At 48.0% G+C, this 12,794-nt stretch overlaps 1 protein-coding gene across 2 annotated transcripts in view; it reads right to left on the reverse strand.

Moving 5' to 3' along the window:
• SH3PXD2A (SH3 and PX domains 2A) overlaps positions 1-12,794 on the reverse strand; it is a 261,253-nt gene that overhangs the window by 196,709 nt on the left and 51,750 nt on the right. For both annotated transcript variants that reach the window (XM_047761959.1, XM_047761957.1), the window contains exon 2: positions 8,479-8,559. In XM_047761959.1, coding sequence (XP_047617915.1) covers positions 8,479-8,559 — 81 coding nt within the window. The remainder of the gene's footprint in view (positions 1-8,478; positions 8,560-12,794) is intronic.

A 12,794-nucleotide genomic window follows, 5' to 3' on the forward strand; every position in this document is an offset into this window, starting at 1 on the left:
TCCCCTACCCTCACCCCAACACTAGGCAGGGCCTGCCAGAGGGGAAATCAGTAGAGACAGAGAGGAAGCTGGAGTCCACCCTCAGGTCATGGGGCCCAGATGAAAGGGAGCAGTGGGGCAGAGCCAGTTCCCTGGGGAAAGGGAAGCCAGCCACAGAATCCCAAGGAGCTACCGGAATCCCTACAGGGCTCCCCTGGAATCTTCATGTTCCATCAGGAATCTGAAAGATGCCTCTTTCCAAGAGCAAGGAAAAACTGTCAACCAATAATGACTTTGAAAAAAGTCCTAATGGTGTTACTGGGACAAAGGTGGGTCGGTCATTACACTTTGGGGTGAGAGAGTTTCTCTGGGCTCCCTGAGATGCTGTCTCCAGGGCTTCAGCCCTAATTTTATCCCAAATAAAACTTAACTCTCAACTTTCAGGTTGTGCAGTTTTTTGCAAGTTGACATGGGAAACCCTTACCACCACCACCTGCCTCTCCTGCTTGGAAGCAGACTGAGCTATGTGGTCAAAGTGAAGTCGTATAAATGCGACCCAGAAAGAAACCTCCGCCTCCAACTGGAATGCGGATGTCCAGCTGTTTTCTCTTGGCATTAAGTTTCTGAGGACCAAACTGGTGAGGTCTCAGCTTCCTTGTCTGGGGACTCCTCAGCAGGCCTCACCCGTCACTATTCTCCAGGTTCCCTTTCTGTGGATTGTCCAATTTCCCTCTTACAATCACCCCAGGAGGCAGGTGTTTTAATTATCCCCATCTCACAGATGAGAGAACCGAGGTACGGAGAGATTAAAGAACCCACCAAAGGTTCCAGACAGCTAGGAAATGCTGGAGCTGCTTTTGGGATCTAACCAGCCTGGCCCTGAAGCACCTGTCCTTACCCACTGCACTCCACGACCACAAAACTCTCAGCGTGGTTCATCATGACAGAAGAACTGCCTCCCAAGTGTTTCTTGACTTAATACACAGTTCATGCATTGTAAGCAATTTCTGAATACAAGATTCCAATCTGACAAGATAATTTAGATAGTCCCTGGGGTTTGCTGTAATGGATTCTAACCAGTCCCATTCCATAGCAATGATCTAGAATGATGGCTCAAGGAATATGAGTAATGTGATTTTAATAATTGTTTTCATTTTCTTTCTCTTGTTATTTATGTTCTTAACATCTACATTTTTTAAGCCACACCCACGACATGTGGGAATTCCCAGGCTGGGGATGGAACCTGGGCCACAGTAGTGACAACGCCAGATCCTTAACTGCTGGGCCAGTGGGGAACTCCAATATCTACTTTTTTTTTAACCTGTGCTTTTTCTAATTATATAGTAATGACCAGGGAGATAGAGTTTATTTTATACCTCCCACTTTTCCCATCTCCCCACATAAGCATTTTTTAAAATTATTACATATTAATGTTGTAATACACGAATACATTTTCCTTCTTAAAAAATTTTTTTTTTTTTGTCTTTTCAGGGCCGCACCTGCAGCATATGGAGATTCCCAGGCTAGGGGTTGAATTGGAGCTATAGCAGCCAGCCTACACCACAGCCATAGCAATACCAGATACAAGCCATGTCTGTGACCTATACCACAGCTCACTGCAATGCCAGATCCTTAACCCACTGAAAGAGACCAGGGATCAAACCTGCGTCCTCATGGATACTAGTCAGATTTGTTTCTGCTGAGCCATGACAGAAACTCCTAAAATTTTTTAATTAGTCTTTTTTCTTTTTCTTTTTTGTCTTTTTAGATCCGCACCTGCAGCATATGGAAATTCCCAGGCTGGGGGTTGAATCCAAGCTGCAGCTGCCAGTCTACACCACAGCCACCGCAATGCCGGATCCCAGCTACATCTGCGACCTAAACCATAGCTCATGGCATTGCAAGATCCTTAACCCACTGAGCAGGGCCAGGGATCGAACCCGCATCCTCACAGACACTATGTCGGGTTCTTAACCCACTGAGCCACCATGGGAGCTCCACAGTCTCCTTTTTCAAAAAAGTAAAACATTACAAATAAGGCTCAGGTTCTCCTTTGACCAAGCCCCTCCTCCTATCAATGTCCCCAACTGTCTTCCAGAGAAAACTCTACTACCAATTTGGAGTGCGTCTTTCCAGACCTTTAAAAAATATTTATGTATTTGTGCTGCATATATACTTACAAAAGATGTATCTTTGATAACTGCTATCATACAATGGTTTGAAACTTTTCCTGGCCATTCATCAACACCTCCTAGAGCTCCCTCCATGGAACTGAGCTCAATCACACTTGTTTTGACTACTGTCCAAAGCGGTGTGAGAAGACAGTGTACTCAGCCTGCTGCCATGTTTCCCATCTTCGCCGTGGCCAACAATAGGAGGCTTCCTGGGACTGGGGACTGACCCTTGTTCAGGCCATTGTTCTTGTCGGTCCAGGGCACGTGAGCAATCACAATGACCCTCAGTTCACGGCATTGCTGGAGCTAGAACGGCACATCCGGTGCCCAAACTCCCTAGAATCCCTGGTGCAAAACTGTTCTTAGAACTTGGCAAGTTTCCTTCCCCAGGTTTTCGTCTAGGGTCAATGATCTCAAACAACACAGAGCTTACCTCGGTGATTAACAGACAGAGCCTGCAGGACAGACTCCTCCCCCAGACCCCTCTTCTATTCTCAGGTTGATCCCTGTACACACCAGGATCATTCCCAGTTTGATGTAAGCTGAAGGCAGCTCTGGACATTAAACCAAAACAAAGCTCATGTAAATTTAATGAATGGGAAAATGAACACAGACGTTCACCTGCAAAGTAAGGGACTGGGAACAGAACTTCTCTAATTATGAAAATGCTGTGATCCTATGACTCTCAGAACTCACGCACATATACATCCCTCCTGAGGCTGGTTACTAATGATTCAGGGATTATAGTTTTGCTCACCCATCATGAACCTGACTCTTTGAGAGCTGAAAAGTGAGTGGGACCCTGGGTAGGTAAGTGGGTAGAGAGGCTGGAGAGATGAATAAGGAAGAGAGATAAAAGCTCTTCAAAACAGGTTAAGTCCCTCAGAGCTAATGAGCAAACCCGAACAGCCTTCTTAACTCTGTCTCCCAAGCAGCGTGGGGGAGGCTACAGGGCCTCTCCCAGCTTTGATCAAATATTGACCCTGTACATTCACTGGCTGGAGTTCAGACTAAAGGGCCAGCAGCACTATGGAGCCAATGTTTGCAGAGCAATTACTGCATCCCAGGGCCTTGTAGGTCAGATTGTGAAACAACCTTCGATGGAGCCGGAGCTTCAGAGAGCCTTCCGGTCCTTCCTCAGTGGGGCCGGGCCTTGCGAGAGATACTTAACAGTGAAGGAGCTGTGCAAGGAAATTTACAGAGGCTGGAAGTGTGGTCCAGCGCCAAAAACAGAGGGCAAGTTAAGAGCATCAGTGGCCCTTTTCCCTCCTCCTTCTCCCCTGCACTGCACCTCCAAGTAGTCCAAGCTCTTTCTAACCAAACAGGCCTCAACATCAAGCCTTGTCCCCACCAACTCCCTCTGGGACAGGCCCCTTTCCTGGTCAGATAGGGCTGAGTGGTGGATTATTTTTAGAAGAAACCAATTTCCACTTGGAGACCAAGAGCCTCTCCTCTCCCTGTTCCCAACTTGACATCTGAAACGTCCTTAAAAGACCTCTCTGGTAACTGACCTGGTTTCCAGAAGAGGTGTTTGGAATGGCTGTTGAATTTGAACTGCTCTACGGATGGGCCAAGTCGTGGTGGAACACAGGGACCCTAGAAGATGTTAGAAGACAAGTGGGGAGGGACCGGGAGGCAGCAGAGCATGCTGGGGTGGGCTCAAAGCCAGACTGAGTCTATGATGTGTCTCAGAAGGTCCAAGGAAGCAAAGTCCAATAGATGATGATAGAAATGTCCCACATCTAGAGAACAAGCCAGGGATTACCAATGGGGGAAGGGGGGAGGCACTATAAGAGCAGGAAAGTGGGAGACACAAACTCCTGTAAGACAGGCTCAAGGATGCATTATAGAACAATGGGGAATATAGCCAATGTTTTGTAATAACTGTAAATGGAAAGTGACCTTTAAAAATCATATTAAAATTTTCATAAAAATTAAAAACAAAAGAAATCTTCCATTATCTGCTTGATACATAGCAATTAGCCACTGTGGCTACTGGGCACTTGCAATGTAGCATGACCAAGAAAGTAAATTTCACTTCGTTTCTTTCTTTTTTTTTTTTTTTTTTAAATCTTTATAGCCACACCTAAGGCACATGGAAGCTTCCAGGCTAGGGGTTGAATCAGAACTGCAGCTCTGGCAGCTATACCAAGCCTATACCAGCTATATCAGGCCTATACCACAGCCACAGCAACACCAGATCTGAGCCACATCTGTAACCTAAACCACAGCTCATGGCAAGGCTGGATCCTTAACCCACTGAGCAAGGCCAGGGATTGAACCTGTATCCTCATGGATACTATGTCAGGTTCTTAACTTGCTGAGTCATAAGAGGAATGCCTCATCTCATTTTTTAAAATTTAATTTAATTTTTCAAAGTTAATCTTTTAGTTCTTAACTAGTTGCACATGGCTAGTGGCCACTGCATTAGACAGCACAGGTCTAAAGGCTCCATACCTGGTGCTTCCCAGTGGACGGGAAAGGGGTCCAGGTTCAGTGCATAGCCCCTTGTGCGAGGAGGAGGCGGAACCACTGGGTCTGAGGGCTCAAGGCAGAAGATAGGGGGAGAGAAAAAGGTTGAAGCAGAGAGTTGTATCCTAATGCCCTTAGAAGGTTACTAGAATTACATATATACATTCATGTTTGTCTGGGTAGATGCACAGGAGAAACCCTGACCCCCAAAATAAGATAAAATAACCCAGTGCTCTGTCAGATAAACTGACTTTTTCAGGGAAGTTGGGTCTGGTACCAGAAGATAAGGTTTCCCTATGTCTGCAGTCCCTATAATATATAGCATTTGGAATAGTATAAACTAATATGTATATATAATGTTAAGCCAAAACCTGTCTTCCCTCACTAAGCTGTTACTCCCATAAAAGTGGAAACCAGATCTGCTTTTGCCCCCTATTAAATCTCCACCCAGAGCCTGGCATCCTGCCAGGGACACAGAAGGCAGGTGCTTAAGACTGGATGACTGAGGAAGGATGGATGGATGGATGGATGGATGGATGGATGGATGGATGGACAGACGGATAGATGAACAAATGGATAGATGGATGGACAGATGGAGAGAAGGAGGTAGACAAGCAGGCATAAATGAACTAAGAAATAAGTTAGGGACATACTTTACCCCAGTAACTATAAATAGCAAAAAACAACCAAATCCCCCCAAACTGGAGTCAGGGTGGGTGGCTATATCACTCTAGGCCGCCGTCACCAATCAAAACCATATGGCATCTTCTGAGTTCCCCCATCCCAAGAAGAATGCTCTTTCCTTCCCCCTCATTCCATAGCATATTGCTTGTACTTCCATCTAGTATTTATTTCACTTACAGTGGACTTAACTGATGAAAAGCCTATTTTCCCCACCAGATGCAGAGTCCTAGAAGGAAAGGGCCTTGTCCTTCTCAACCAAATGTTCTTCAGCCTGTGCCACTTCTGCCCTATGAAAGTGCCAATACGGTAGGGGCCTCAGCAAAGGCCAATTCACTCTCACCGGGAGCCAGCCTGTCTTCCTCGTCTTTATACTTCCACCCACACCATGCACACCCAGGTTAAGGCTGCCGGACTTAGCAAACACAAATACAGGACAAAAGATACAATATGAATTTCAGATAAACAATGAACAATTTTTTAGTATATCTCCTGCAATATTTGGAATATATACTTTATTTATTTATTTATTTATTTTAAGTATACGGTCTCCTGAAGGCATAGAATCGTAAGCAGCTTCCCCCAGGCTGGCTTCGTCAGCCTAGGACTTCCAGGGTTCCAAGGTGGGCTCCTCCAAAAAGGGGAGGAGCAGGAGGATTCTGAGAGCAGCCCTCTGCAGGCTATACAGCCCCCCTCACCCCCTGCCACTCACTGCAGCCTGCTCCAGGGGCAGACTCCAGAGAGAGCCTGTGGGACTCTAAAGACTTTGGCACAGGCCTGGGCCCAGGGTAGCTCCTCAGCAGAGTGAAGCCAAGAGAGGGAAACGAGAAAGCAACACCATGATAGGAGACCCTCCAGCCAGGCAGCCCAGCGTCCTTGTCACCCTTAACACTGAATAACTCACTAGACAACCACGTGTTCGGAAAAACATGGATTCACTCACTCAGTCCTCACAACAACCCTACTGGGTGGTTACCATTGAAATCTTCATTCTTGAAAAAATGGAGAAGTTATGGAGGTGTCTGGTGTTACAGAGGGACAGAGCCAGTAACCAGTCCTGGGCAATGGGTCCCCAGTGCCTAAGCTCCAAGCTGCATTCTGAGGGCCACCAGTGACCAGAGAGGGAATCAGCAATGCCATTTGTTCTTCCTCTATAGGAACCACCATATTAAAATCAGAGATCCTGATAAATACGAAAGGCTTTCTAAAATGAACCTCACTAAAAGTCATCGTGTCAAGTTTTGAAAAACAGGTTCCCAAAGATGCTTGCTTGGTTGAAAGGTTAAATTCCAAAGAACCATCCCAACTCCTTTCCAAACAGCATCAAGAGGGTCAAGAGGGTGGCAATGAACCACATGGACAGGCCTGGCCATGCTCATGACCACGGCCAGCACATCCTACAAGTTGCTTCATGCCATGTGTCCCCTCTGACACAAAGAACCCTCCAGGCAAGGGAGAAGTGGGGGGAGCAGCATTCCTTTCTTGTGAGATTCTGCAACTAGGGAAGGGGAGCAGGAACAGAATAGAAAGGTGGTGGGGGCGGGGGGGGGGAGTTCTGATTTGAGAGCTCTCAGACCTCCTCTGGCTCATCAATGAGTCCTTTCAGGGTTCCCTCTCCCCAACTAAGTTATCATTTCCTGTCCAGCACACTACACCCATTGATGGGGTATCAGCAAATTCCAACAGTTTATGACGAAAGGACACAAGGAGACTGGACAGGAATTGATGGGGGAAGAAGAAGGCAGGAGGGTAAGGAGTGGCTTTTAATCCCATATTCAATGAGATATCCAAGCCCATAGTGTTAGATTAAGAGAGGATTCATAATGCAGGAAGCTGGCTCACCTTTGGCCCATCTCACAGGTACAGTAATAAGGACAATGGGATAAGGTCAGGTACATGGGTGCAAACATTGCAAGCCTAGCCTCTCTAAGATGACTCACCACCAGAGAGGCCAGCAGACGAAGGAGTGGACCTTGGTTGTTAGGGCCAGCAGTGGATGTGCTTTGTGTTTTTATTGACCAGGCTGATAGCCCTAAGGAAGAATCTAGACACTCTCAGTTTTCCCTTCCTGGTAGAGCAAGGGTTGCCGCCCGACTCACAGTAATTCTGCCTTGTCTGGTGCCTGCCTCTGATAAACAGGGGTGGACCCCCTAGTGGCTTTGTCTGTGCCTATGCCCTTCTATAACAGGCCATAGTGATTGGTGCAGAGAGGGTACCTGACCCAGCTCAGGCCAATCAGAATCTTCCCTGGGATGCTCCAATTTGGAACTGGGAGAGAAGCACAGTTTCTGTGCTGTTGGAAACCACAAAATATGAAATTTGGGAGCTATTGGGAGCTGAGCTACTCAGGAAGCTGAGGATAGTGCCCAGAGACAAGACAGATGGAGAGCAGCACCCAGTTTCAGCTATCCCTGAGCCCACTGCCTCATTCCCTTTTCCACCACAGGTTGACGGCATAAGCTTCCCTGGTATATCCTTCCAACCAAGTCTCTTTTTTGTCTAAGCCAGTATGAGTATAAAACTATCATTTATAACCCGAAGAGGCCTAGCCAAATTAGTTGGCATCAAGGAAGGTGTCCACAATGGAGCTGTAGGAGCCATGCTACCATCCCCCTGTGTGACACGCTTGTGTACATTAGAGAGGCACACACATCATACATGTGTACAAATAGGGCGACAAGGGCCTGATTCCATTAGATAGACATGGTGGTATCCCCAGTTTGTGTCTGTAGTTCAAGAAATGGCTCATTTTCTGTTACAGTCTTTTCTGTGTGTTTGCTTTTCTTTGCCTACAATGATGTGGTGGCTTGTGTCTCACCCTGGATGTTTATAGACACAGGGCTACTCAGGCACACAGCACCTACAGCCATCCTCCTGCCTCTCCGCCCTGGTTTTCCACCCCCAGACGAAGGAGGGTGACAAACCATGACTGTTAAGACCGTTTGAGGAAGCCGGCAAGGCCCCAAGTGTCTGCCTGCAACACCCAAGACTGAGTCTAGTCCAGCTCGACCACCGAGGTCCCCTCCTCCATCCTTCTGCTCTGGTTAGAATCTGATCCTGAGAGGTCTGGAGGGGGTTCTCTGGATGAGTGGGGGCATGAAGAGACCAGCCCACTAGAGACTCAGGCCACTTCAGGTGGAACCAGGCACCATACAAGCTCAGACCCACTCACCTGCAGGTCAAAGAACTTGCTGTACCTCCGGTAGATGGTCTGGGACGTGGAGTCAGACCAGGTCACGTTGATGATATACACCTGCGGGGAAAAGGTAAGAGCAGATGAGTGGGTGACGGAGGCTGGGCACTGAGCTGTGCCAGGCATCATTTAACATGGCTGTAGGTGTTCCACAGCCAGGCCCATTCTTTTTCTCATCTCTGTCCCTAGGGCTTAGTGCACCGTCAGGTATACATGGATGCGACACATAGGTCTAAACACACACACACACACAGACACATATCTAGAAGGGTATTCAATAACATGCCAAGGATGATTATCTTAGGAGAGTAGAGTTAACAAGTGGTTTTAATTCCCTTCTTTTTGTTTATATGTACTTTATACAATGAACATAAATTTGGGGGTGTTTTAAGAATTTAAGTAGCTAGCTTCCCTGCTTCTAACTTTATGGTGAATGAGATTCCACACAGGGCCTTCCAAAACTGCAGAGACACCACTCTGAAATTCTGCATAAGGAGACCTGGGTTTGGGGAGCTCCCACATCTGCACTTTATTTAACTACTTTTATAGAGTATTTTCAGGTTCACAGAAAAAAGCGAACAGAAGGTACAGAGAGTTCCCATTTGTAGTCCCTGCCCCCACGCTTGCTTAGCCTCTCCCATTATCAAACCCCCTCACCAGAGTGAGGCATTTGCTGACACTGGGCAGCTATGTTTTAAACAAACCGCTCCAGGTCATCCTGCCACAGCCGATCCTCGGAACCCACTCTGAACCCACTTCCAGAGACTGAAAACATTTCAGAGATGCGTGATTCAGCTCAGTAGCTGAGTCTTAGCTCTGTGCCTGGCACAGAGTGGGCACTCAGAAAACATTCTGCTCCATTGAACAACCAATCTGACCTTCTGGATGAGAGGTAGATTTGCAGGAGAGAAGTTATTAGCCCATGGAAGATGTCTAAACTTTTCTGAAATGAAGGAATTTCAGGACCCCAGTGCCCAGTGTCACCCCAGTTCCCAGTACTCAATCGACCTGAGATGACTGCCTCAGGCCACTCTGGAAGGCTCACCTGGCCAGGAGGTGGGCAGGACTGCCGACTGGAGAAAAAGTCCTGGGCCCACACAATCTGGCCTGCTGTTCCCACCATTTCTGTCCCTCTCACCTGAACTCACACCAAAGACATGCCTTCAGTAAGAGGAAGGGTCCCGTCACACAGCCTCAGGGCTATTCCGCTGATCATCCCCCACCCCGGGCCCCGCTGTGAGGTCTCCAGGTACCGCATTAAGGGAGGGTGTGTGGGTGAGACCCCCACCTGCTTCCTCCCTCAGAGGAGACTGAGTGGCCATAGGTCACAGCACTGGTTCCCTTGCCAGGATGCCCTACCCATCAGAATCATCTGGGGAGCTCCATAAAATCCAGATTCCCAGGTCTCTGCGCAGCGATTCTGATTCCCCTGATCTCCATCAGAGAGGAGAAAAAAGTAGCCAGAGAAGCCAGGGCTGCAGTGACTCTGAGAAGGAAGGGACATTAGCAAAGAGGAGGACCCCTTGGACACCTTGGCATCAGAGTGGCTGACCACCAGATGTGTGGAGCAAGGCTCTCTTGGTCTGTTCAGGTTACTATAGCATAATTCCATAGACTGGGTGCCTTAGACAACAACCTTTATTTCCCCCAGTCATGGGAACAGAAAGTCCAAGACCAAGGTTCCTGGTGGAACCCTCTTCCTGGCTTGCCTTTAGCCACCTTCTTGCTGTATCTTCACATGGTAAAGATGGAGTGAGCTCTAGGCTCCTCCTCTTGTTATAAGGAACTAATCCCATCATTGGGGTCCACCCTCATGACCTCATCCTAACCTAATTACTTCCCAAAGGCTCTGCCTCAGACACCATCACACTGGGCATCCCGGCTTCAACATGTGGATTTAGAGGAAGCGGGAGGGAGAGGCGTAAATATTTAGTAACATTGTGAGGGTTTTGCACACAAGAGTATGAGGCTTTAAGTTTGGCTGCTCAGTTAACAGCAAGGAAACAAGCTCTGAATCCAGTGCCTTCTCCCCCTCCGATCTCTACGTCAGATTTAGCCTCGTGCAACGTGGAGTGTTTGTTCTGAAATGCACCTGAGGAGAGGGCCATAAAGCAAAAGCAAATACAGCTGAGTGTTGCCACCCTGAAATGAAGCATTTATGACATGTTTTATGTATTTCCCATAAGAAAGAACATAAAGTAGGCCATCCCTATCCTTACAAGCCCAAAATAAACTACTGACATAAATAAATATACAGGGATATGCTTTGTTTTATAGCATATATAAATATATATCTCATACTATAAACTGCAGAAACCATTTAAGTAATGATTACAACGTACCAGCACAGTGTAAAGCATTCATACACATTAGCTCATTTAATCTTCAACCCATTGTTACCCTCATTTCGTACAAGAGGAAGCCAGGGTTCAGAGAAGCCAAACAACTTGCCCAGGGTCACACAGCTAGGAAAACACAGAGCAAAGGACTGAACTCAATCCCATGCTCTTACCCACAGTGGACTGTCTCCCTATACGTAAATTTAGGACTGAGGATAAAAATCAAACTATTGGAGTTCCCCTTGTGGCTCAGCGGTAACAAATCCAACTAGTATCCGTGAGGATGCAGGTTCAATCCCTGGCCTCGCTCAGTGGGTAGAGGATCCAGAAATTGCCATGAGCTGTGGTGTAGGTCGCAGACAAGGCTTGGAACAAGCATTGCTGTAGCTGTGGCATAGGCCAGCGGCTACAGCTCGTGTCCAACTCAGAGCCTGGGAACTTCCATATGCCACACATGAGGCCCTAAATAGCAAAGACGACAACAACAAATCAAACTACTTGATCAAGACTGATGACATCTTTTTTTTTTTTTTTTCCAGCCACAACATGGCATGCAGAAGTTCCCAGGCCAGGGATCAAGCCTGCACCAAAACAGTGACAATGCCAGATCCTTAATCTGCTGAGCCACCAGCAAACTCCTGAACGATATCTTTTTAATTAGTTTTGGGTGGTCTGAAAAGTCTGTACAACCCTTGTGCAGGGGATGAACCTAGAGGAACATGGGGGAGGCATGTTAATTCTGAGAGCCCGAGACCAAGAAGAGATAGAACTTGGGGGCCCAGACTGAAGTCAAAAGTTAAGAATGTCACAAAACCAGATGGAGCAGAGGAAACTCTCATACACAACTGGCTTTGCAGACTGTACTTTTCACAGGGGTTCTAGCCCACCCCATCCCCCCACTGATTCCCAGCTCCTTGACTCCCAAATCCTGCCAAGCTACAGCTCCCCTGCCCACAGACAGTGCATGGCCAGGTGCTGCCATCCTGACCTCTGCCCAGGCAGATGCACCATAAGGAGGCCCCAAACAACTAGGCCTTCTCAGGAGAGAGCCTGCACTCACTCGCAGGCCATTAGACAGCAGCCTTTCTCCCTGGCCAACCAAGCGGGACCCAGAGGAAGGGCTTAACTGGGGCTTAACATGACCCATGCTCCATCCTCACTAGTAATTAGGGGCTTCCCTTCACCTCCCAGGGAGAATTAATCACAGGCTCACTGCCTCTGACAGCTGGGAGGCCTCTCCTTTTGCAGAGGAGGTGCCCAGGACCCGGGATGGCAACGTGCCAGGGGAAAGGCACAGAGTCCAGAGTCTGCCACTCCAGGGTTTCCCTCTCAGGACCTTCCTTATCGTCCACTGTGAGAGGCTCAGCCCAGCCTCTCAGACCCTCAGGCTCTTCCTTTATTCTATGGGCAGAGCCTTCAGCGCTACCAGCCTGGCCTGATACACTGTGCTGGTTTCACTGCAGGTGTGCTCACCCGTTAGTGGCAAAGCTGGGACAGGAACCCAGACCTCCTAATTCCTAGTCTAGGACTAACCAGCACATGACCAGGGCGTACACACCTTAGAAAAGCCCTTTTGCCTTTTCTCTTCAAAACAGGTAAAAAGCCACTGTGCACTGTCTCTAAGCCTTGACCTGAACACACAAGAAAGACAGGCACTCTGGTGACTTAGACGTGGGGGTGGGGACGTGAACTCCTACTCCCAGCTTCTCCCAAACCTCTGGGATTTTCCAGCGCCTCGCATCCCCACCCTCAGCCTACCCTCCAGGACAAACTGTAAATCTTGAGTTGAGAACACGTCAGAGACCTCCCTGGAGGTAAGTGCAGAGGCTCTGCGGCCATGGGGCCAAGCTCCAGGCCCCATTCCCTCATCTGGGCTGTACACTTGTCTGCTTTCTTCCAAATCTTGACCATCCTAGATTATCACTCCAGATGACAACAGACACACACAATTCCAGC

Source organism: Phacochoerus africanus, chromosome 15 (assembly GCF_016906955.1).
Source record: "Phacochoerus africanus isolate WHEZ1 chromosome 15, ROS_Pafr_v1, whole genome shotgun sequence".
In the NCBI taxonomy this organism is placed as follows: domain Eukaryota; kingdom Metazoa; phylum Chordata; class Mammalia; order Artiodactyla; family Suidae; genus Phacochoerus; species Phacochoerus africanus.